Source organism: Leptodactylus fuscus, chromosome 1 (assembly GCF_031893055.1).
Source record: "Leptodactylus fuscus isolate aLepFus1 chromosome 1, aLepFus1.hap2, whole genome shotgun sequence".
Lineage (NCBI taxonomy): Eukaryota > Metazoa > Chordata > Amphibia > Anura > Leptodactylidae > Leptodactylus > Leptodactylus fuscus.
The window spans coordinates 127,936,488-127,945,895 of NC_134265.1; the positions used below are offsets into that span (position 1 = coordinate 127,936,488).

Sequence of the window (9,408 nt, forward strand, 5' to 3'; positions counted from 1 at the left end):
CACTGCATGTGAATGTGGATTTACGGTAGTATACATGCATTATAATTTATGTTACAGAACTGTCACTATAAACCAGCAACAAAACTGACGATTGCACATATTCTGTTGGTAAGGGGGCGTTCACACTAGCATCAGTGTCCGACAGCTAGTGTCCGGTGCTAATGTCCACGCAAAATCTTTAGCATCGGTCACTAGCTGTGTCTGTTACATTTTGCATTATTTTAAATGGGACATCATGCAGTGTCCTTTAATGTCAGTGTCTGTCCTTAAGTGTCCGTTTGCAAAGATGTCCGATTTTTCAAGCGGACAGCAAAGACCTACATGTACGATTTAGCAGTCTGCTTGAAAAATCGGACATCTTTGCAAACGGACACTTAAGGACAGACACGGACATTAAAGGACACTGCATGATGTCCCATTTAAAATAACGCAAATTGTAAACGGACACAGCTAGTGTCCGATGCTAATGTCCGTGGTAGATTTTGCGCGGACATTAGCATCGGACACTAGCTGTTGGACACCAACGCTAGTGTGAACCCTGCTTTAGGAGTAGGACACATACTCTGGTTTTATGATACAATTTCTAAAGCAAAAACCTGGAGCGTATTGGAAAAACAACAGAGAAAAAAAAGCTACCATCTGTCCTCTATATGTTCTCTCCCTTTATGTTCCACACCTGGTTTAGGCTTCATAAATAAAACCTAAGGCTGCCTTCACACGCTGCAGATTTTGTTCAGGGGTGGGCAGGGGGGTAAAATCAGGTCTATTCATCTCACTGAGCCTTGCAGAAATATACCGTATATATGCCTGCTACCAAAACACCATGCAGATTAATGGATTTTCTGTTGCAGAAATTTCTACAAAAAAAAAAAACCAGACTTCTTTTCTGAATCGAATACCAGTACCAGCCTGGGTAGAGAAAGGAGGGGGAAGGGAGATGAGAAACATGCTATACAACTGCATTGTGCTAACCCAGTTTAATGTCAAATTCCACTTGCAAAACCGCTTTGTAATCTAATAACAATAAAATATCTTGCACCCTGCTGCTGTGCATTTTCCTCTCGAAGCCTCCCTTCTGCTCCTTCTGATGCCTTCTTCCCCAGCTGGCAATCATTTCCTGTATGGCTGTGTTCACACTTTGCATTTTGATGTAGTTTTGCATGCAGTGATTTTTTTTTTTCCTAGTCAAAACTGGGAAGGGATCCAAAGAAAAGAATAAAGCTTTCAGTTATACTTCTCCACCCTTTAGGCTACAGTAAAACACAAAATTAACTTGCACCAAAATGGAAAAGAGTGAACATAATCTATCAGATCGTGTACAGCGCTTCAAGACGTGAGGCTTTAGCTCTCAATAGATATGATAGATGCCCTTACAGCACATAGTCATAGAAAATCTAACATACATGTTTAACAAAACTATCAATTTAAGGCCCCACAAAGCAGAAACGCAGCCTTTTTGTTGCAGATTTTACAGTTTTTTTGTTTTGTTTTCTGAGACAAAGCCAGGAGTGGATCGAGCATAAAGTAAGGGAGCGTTCACACTACCGTCGGTGTCCGACATGTAGTGTCCGCTCCAAATCTGTCACGGACACTAGGAGCGGACACTAGCTGTGTCCGTGACACTTGTCATTTATTTGAATGGGCATCGGGTGCGTTCTTTTGCACTCCGTGCCCGTCCTTTCCTGTCCGCAAGTGAAGATGTCAGACTTCTCAAGCGGACAGAAGAACCCTGCATGCATCTACTGAGCTGATTCTGATATCGTATCCTAAGGAGAGATCACCAATATTTTAGCCCCGGAAGTAAAAGGGATAAGTCAGAGGAGTCTTATCTATGAACAAGTACAAAAAACGATTATTTTTAATTGTGGCCGCATAGAGTTATGATAGGAATATTTGGGAGACTAAGCCACTGGTCCTGTCAGTGCTTTACTATCCCAAAAGTTACTGAAATGTTCCCTTTAAGGCCCTATATAATGGGCCACAGTCAAAAAGCGCTGAGGTAAAAACAGAGGCGGAAACTCATCCTGGTTTTTCCTGCAGAGCATTTTCACAGAAAGTCCACAGAGTTTTCTTTGCGGACTTTCTGCATCAATTGTACCTATAGGGAAACCGCCAGCATTTCCATAGGTATAATGGACATGGTGCGATTTCCAAAAACGCAACAATTTTGGAAATCAAAGCATTTGCGGTGCGGGTATTTTTCTGCAATGTGTGAATGGTATTCGCTAGCATGCTATCCGCTTTGCAGGGACTGAAAAACACTACAGATTTGCTGCAGCGTTTACATGACGTGAGCCTTCAGCCTAAGTCAAGTACAAAAATAAAGTCCATTAAGGCTAAGGCCCCACAGGCCGTAATCGCAGCGCTAAAGCGCTGCGGAAAGAACCGCTGCGTGAACGCATTGCGGTTCTTTCCGCAGCGCTTTTAAGTTCAGAGTTTTCCTCCGCAGACTTTCTCTTAACATTATATCTATGGGAAAGCCTCCGGCGTTTCTGTAGATATAATTGACATGCTGCAATTTGCAAAGCCGCAACGGCTTTGCAAATCGCAGTGTCCGCGCTATGATCTTTTCCGCAATCTGGGGATGGGATTCGCATGAAGCCCATCCACTTTGCCTGCACTGTACAACGCCGCTATTTTTCCCGCAGCGTCTCTGCTACGGGCAAATCGTGGCGTTTACATCCCGTTGGGCCCCGGCCTTACATGGTTTTTGCAAATTGGCAGCTAAAACCTAAGAGTTGAGAAACATGCTTTCTGAAGGCCTTGCGGACTAGTTCAGATTATAAAGCTTCTTTTTGTCAGTCATAAAAATGTGGAAAAACTACAAGTCCGTTTCATAAGTTTTAAAGAAACACGAACATGTTTAAATCCATGTATGCTTTTACCAAAATGAAAGAGTGCTCTCGTGCAATATTACTGTGATTTTCAGTCGCTTTTAGAGTATGTGAACTTAGCCCAGGGGTATGTTCACACGTGACAGATTTCTCAGAAAACTATGTCACACAACAGTTTGTAAAATCCAGTGTATACACTGCAGAAACAAAGCCATTTCATATCTGGGCCTGACATTGTACAATGAATCTTGCCACTTCAGAGCATCCTCTAAGATGTAAGCTTTCCACAAGTGCTCTCAGCCCCATCGGCCCCAAAATGGCAATGCATAGGTATAAAGGTAGCAGCACATGACAGTGTGTCACAAAGATTTACCGGCTTGAACTTCATGCTGGGAGCGGGACTCTTAGCAGTATAATTGACAATGATACTAGGAGTCTGAGCCTCACAACATACTGCCTTGTACCAGTTACAGTAGGGGGCAGTATGTGACTAGGGGGCAGGGACTCCTAGTGTCATCGATGACTATACTCCTAAGAGTCCCACTCACAGCATGAAGTTGAAGCCAGTAAATCTGGCTGACACATGGACAGAGTTTTATGGGTGAAACATGGTCATGTGCTACTACCCTAAATGGGGTAAGTTATAAAGCCCTCTTCTAACTAAGACTGACATCAGAGTCATAAAATAGAGATGGAACTTTTTGTCCAAATATCTATGTCTTAACATTTCTATGCCACTCATTTCACATTTGAGAAGTCCCGTGTTTGGGAAGGTGGTCTTGGTTAGCGCCTCAAGCTCACGTACAACCGATATATCAAATAGGCCTTTTCAACACGAGCCATCACAAAAATTGTCATGTTCCAGCAATTTGTGGGAAAGAAAGTGGAGTCACATCAATATGAGATTAGTAGGGATCTATGGGCATCCAATGAATACCAAGCAGAGCACCGTAAATATTACTGGGATGCTATAGATACTTAAATGGGACTGAGGTGCTGCTGCACCATGTGACTGACAAACAGGATATCTCAAGTGCTGCAGCCTCTTCAAGAAGTTGTCCTTTGGAGAGTCGAAGTGTCAGACTCTGACCCAACACATACTGATGACCTATCCTGAGAATAAGTCATCAATATGCAAGTTCCAGGAAACCCCTTAAGACTGAGGTCCCATATTGCAGAAATAAAGCTGTTTTTGTTGCAGATTTTGATGCGGTTTTTTGAGCCAAGTTCAGAGGTGGCTTGAGAAGAAGGTAAAAGTATAAGAACTTCATAAATATTTCCCATTCCTTTTGTTGCCATTCTTGGCTTTGACTTCCTGCAATGTGGGGCCTTAGCCTAAGAGATGTAAGGTTATCATGTACCACGCAATTCTGGATACATGCCCTCCACATATCACACCATAGAGTGCAATATACTAAGAAAAATTCTCACCTAGACACCACGCAACACTTGGAACTTGACAAAATGCAGGTCTATAGGAAACTGAAGGCATACAGATGAAGAGACCACTCTTACAGACTACTATAAGTTGCATATTACGTCTTGACATAACTTGTTGTAGGGACCTGTGATACAGTCATGTGCAAGAGTCTCTTTAGAGGGGTGGGAGAAGTAAGGCTACTGTCATGGCCGTCAGTACTACCGATTCTCAGCTACAATTTTACAGAATGCTGACTGCTGAGCGGTTTGTATTCTATTCACTGTGCTGGAAAACCATTGTCGAATTCTGAATTAAACTACTGGGCAAATGCATAAAAACCTTTCACAAGGCTGTAATACGGATGTGTTTAAGAACCTGCCATGACCCTGGATATACAGCACTGCATGTGGTATGGTTATTATGGATGTTATACAAGTATGAAAATGTTGCCATAATATGACCATCTCCATAGTTAGCCTTTCAATTCAGATTATATCTAGATATTAGCAGGGGGACTGACAAAATTCCATAAAGGAGACACTAAAGCAGAGCTGATGTCCTTGAAAAACATAAATAATCCCAATGTTAATTCATGCAATAAATCAATAAAGCCCCGGTAAGAGGCCACAAGGTCCATCAATAAAATGTTATGGCTTCAGACTGCATGCATCTATTACTAGTAAAAAAAACAAAAAACAGTGAAACGGGGCCCATGGACAGTAAACGCCGCAGAGACGATGTGGGAAAAATCGCGGCGTTGTACAGTGCAGGCAAAGTGGATGGGATTCATGCAAATCCCATCCCCACTTTGCGGAAAAGATCGCAGCAGGTCAATTATATCTACGGAAAAGCCAGGAGCTTTCCCGTAGATATAATGTTAAGAGAAAGTCCGCAGAGGAAAACTCTGTGAACTTTGTCTTAAAAGCGCTGCAGAAAGATCCGCAATGCGTTCACGCAGTGGTTCTTCCCGCAGCGCTTTAGTGCTGCAAATACGGCCCGTGAGGCCTTAGCCTAACAAAGGCTTTTTTTTTCCTATAATGAAAGTTTTGTAAGTTGCCATATTCTGTCCCCTGTACTTTTTATTTTTTATTTTTTTTATTTCTCTGTATATGGGGTGGTTTTTATGCTGGGCCATTTTGGGGAATGTCTGATGTTTCAATCATTTTTTAGACAAATTTTTATTGGAGGCAACATATTAAAAAAAAAAAATGTTCAGCCCTTTTTTTCCCTCCATTACAGCATTGAACATGTTCCGTCGCCATTTTTGTTTAGTTTCTTTTACCAGTGTACGCCAGAAAAATGGGCAACAGAGCAAGATGCAGATGCAAGATGAAGAGCAGATGATGCAGGGGGCGTGAAAAAGCAGCGCTGGACACGGGTCGCGGTGATGATTGAACGCCCCCTGTGCTCACTGAGCATTATTTACATATGAGAATAAAACGTTTTGTTTTGGGGGGTTTTGGGACAAACAGTGGTGAGGAGAAAAAAAGTAAAGGTAGGCGTAGAATAGCCTTTATAAAGACTATTCCAACTTTGTTTCAAGTAAAACATGCTTCCCCAATGATAGACTCCCTTCAATGTTTTTCTAAGTTTGTAGACCAAGAATTTTTGGATGCAGGGATACCAAATATTTACATTTTGTGTATTTTACATTGTATATTTTTAGATTTCATCTAGGGGAAGAGGGATGATTCCAACCTGTAATAGAAACATTGTGATGACAAGCCTGGGAGTCTACAAAATGCTTCCGGCTGTCATATTAACGGATCACTGCTCCTGGATCTCATTCCGGGGAGCAGGGGGCCGCGATCCTTCCAAAAATGGCAATCCCTATGCGCTGCCAGAAAAATTGTGCTTCGGCCAGGCATCAAAAGGGTTAATGCCCGCAGTGCGGGAATTGGCGTCAGGTGGTCACTCAGCTCCAAAGAGTCCGCCATAGGGACTTGACAGTGGACGTCAGCAAAGGGTTAAAGTTCAATTGTTTTCAAAGCGAGCCTGTGATGGATATTTCGTTTTTAGGGAAATCAGTTCTATTCATGTTATTGGGACTTGCACAAGTCCAGGTGTTTGTTGTGAAAACCAACCTCATTCGGATGAATGGAGCAGATTTTCTGCAACACAATCTGCAGCGTGAAGTCACACTTTGGCTATATTCACACAAAAGTGTCAGTTTCTTGGCGGTGAAAAATTGCTGAATCACTCCAACAACTACTGTGAATCCGTTTCGCATCCAGTCTGTGTCAGTTTGTCCCGTTTTTGACATCCAAACATCATCAGTTTTTAATGGACCGCTTAAAGCTGGGGCCCCATGTGGTGTAAATTCCAGCGGAAAAATACTGCAATGTTTTACAGTTCCAGCAAAGTGGATGGGATTGTAGCGAATCCCATTCACACACTGCAGTAAAGGGAACGCTGTCAGTTTTACCTACGGAAACACAGCTGCTTTTCTCAATAGGTACAATGGAAAAGTCAGCAGCAGAGGAAACCTCTGTGGAAAGCGCTGCAGGAAAACACCCCAACCCAATAAACTGTTTTTTCACAGAATTCTTCAGCCAAAATGCACCATGTAGACGCACCCTTGCACTAAATTGCAATAGTGGGGGGCAGTAAACATGGTAGAATTTGCGAGTTAACAGCTGTGATCAGCCATAAGTGATCGACCAAATACTGATATTTTCAGTTTAAGGCTTCATGCACGCGACTGTGTAATAGGAATATGAAGTAAAACCATTACAATGTAGCACAGATGAGGTATCCGAAAGCCAAAGCCACCTACTGTTAATTCAAGCACAAATGCCTGCCTGAGAACAGCACACGGGGACCAAGCGTCCTCAAGTTTCTTTTTGGTGATGTGGAGCATGGCCGTAACATATTACACAACCTGCAAGTTCTCCTTCTAGGAATTGCCGATTTTTACTGGAAGGCACTCTAGTCACACCTAAGTGCTTTACATCTTACACTGATTTCAATGGGCAATTCCAAAACATTTTCATGGATCTGGACTGGACATGCTCTATATGCGCCCAGCACCCTCTCACACCATACACTCAATCCTGTGTATGAAACCTAAGGCTGACCAACATTATCCACCACAGCTGAACTATCTGTTTGCTATCACAAACCACCATCTTCAGTATTTTCGAGAAGCGGACGATAGGTTGATGTTGGAAACATTTATATCAAGCTAAAAAACAGCTATAGATACAGATATTTATTTGTAAGAAATCCCACTCACACTCAGGCACATAACAATGCCGTTTCTGGGGTCTAGGGTCCATAGGGTTTCCTTGTCTGTAATACTTGGGATCTGCATTCAGATACTACTGTCACATACAGATGTAGCAGATGCAGGTGTCATTTTGTATCTTTTCCTAAGAACGACAGAGGTTTCTCCTGATGTGAATTCATTCTGATCACAGTCAGGCTGAATGTAGGCTATTCTCCCAAGAATGCATTGGCTCGTATGTATCAGACCCAAAAAAGCATTCTAAAATGAAATATGGACCACAAGTGGGCTGTGTTTCCGAGACTGCCTGGGGACCAGTCTCACATCATTGTAGTCATCTATGGTGCCTCGATGTTGGAATACTGTCTTATTCTGTAATCGTGCTTTCAGTAGGAGACTATGCACAGTGTGTACATAACATAGGTAACTGATGCTGTAAGAACAGGTCCACTGACACTGCTCAGTTAGGGAAATACAGCCAATGTGCATCACCATATTTCATGGATTAAATAATTCCTGAATAAAGCTGGCCTATAAACCAAACATGCAGTGTCCTTTGCCATATGCACCACGAATGCTCCTGATGGACATGACAAACTTTACCCAATAGAGTGCCCTTTAGAATCTGTCAGCTGGCATCAGCTCAATATACATATTTTTTTAATTTTTTTGCTGTATGGTATAGCGTAGTTTGTTACTAAATACAGGGGTGTCATGCAATTAAAAAATAAATCTGTATACTGTGGCGTTTTTTAACACGCAGGATTACGGGAAGGTATGCCAGTGGATGCTCTACGGTGACAGGATCCTCCGATGTTTATCTCTGACGTGTGAACAGACTTGAAGCTAGTTTGTCAGCAGTTTTTCTGCAGTCTTTGCTTTGTATTCTGTCAGGCTCCAATGACTTCTACTGGATGCTAGGAGTTGTTTGGGCTCTGTGCACATGTACACTTTGTGGTTTCCATTTAGAACACAAGCCACAATACTGTGGCGGAACAATCTGTTGACAGACCTCGCTGATCCGTCATGTCCTGCCTAGGTGTATGTGAATAAAAATAGTGCACCATTGCTACCATTAAGTGAGGCTCTAATGCAGATATAACATGGCTAAGTGGCCCTATGCTAGCGTCATATGGAGATGCTTCCAAATCCCAAACCTGCACAGATGTGAAATAGAGGTGTGTGAATAAGGCCTTACAGCCTGTCACTTAATCTGAGGCCAGAACCTAAAAGCCCAGAGCCTGACTAAGGCTGACAGGATCTCTTCATGTCATGGCCGAACTATAGACTATGCCCTGAGGTCAGTATATGGCAGGGTGAAGGCAGTGAGGAGCTAGCCACACAGGGCAGGCTTGTATCAGCACAGAACCCCCTTCTAGCCCCAGGCTGCAGGAAATGGTCACACTGGCAGGGCAGGGGGAGACATTGCACTTTTACTTTACGACAATGCAGTTCTCTTGCCTGCAGTCCTATGGAAATCCTTTCATTGCATGCAGAAACGGGCAGCATCAGCGACATTAAACGGCGAATGAGAAGTCCGAGCATGCACGACTCCCATACGTGTAGTAAGCGCTTCATACGCCCAAATACGTAGATTTTATTGCAGCCAGCAGTAAAGTCATTGTTTAGCAGCATCCTGGCAACCCCACACATTCAAGCAGTCACACTTCACCGCTCACCCCGGGGATTACGCTCCCGCCCTGAGCCTCTGCGCCCGGACATCTTCCGCAACCAGCTCTCTACTTCTTGCCTCTCCAGACTCCAAGCCTGGCCGTAGGTACGCCTCTCATTGGCTGGCGGAGCTGTCACTCAGCGGATAACACGTTACAGCTCAGGGTACAGAACGCCGGTGAGGAAGCACGTGATGAGACAACGCTGTTTTCGCGGGAGATTGGCTAAGAAACGCTATGAGCTGATTGGCTATTCAT

The 9,408-nt window shown here is 43.3% G+C and overlaps 1 protein-coding gene across 3 annotated transcripts in view; it reads right to left on the minus strand.

Moving 5' to 3' along the window:
• The window catches only part of PARP2 (poly(ADP-ribose) polymerase 2), a 53,220-nt gene extending 43,939 nt beyond the window's left edge, over positions 1-9,281 (minus strand). For all 3 annotated transcript variants that reach the window (XM_075276828.1, XM_075276812.1, XM_075276821.1), the window contains exon 1: positions 9,160-9,281. In XM_075276828.1, the coding sequence (XP_075132929.1) occupies positions 9,160-9,202 (43 nt within the window). In that variant the 5' untranslated portion in view covers positions 9,203-9,281. The remainder of the gene's footprint in view (positions 1-9,159) is intronic.
• Positions 9,282-9,408: the final 127 nt, after the last annotated feature.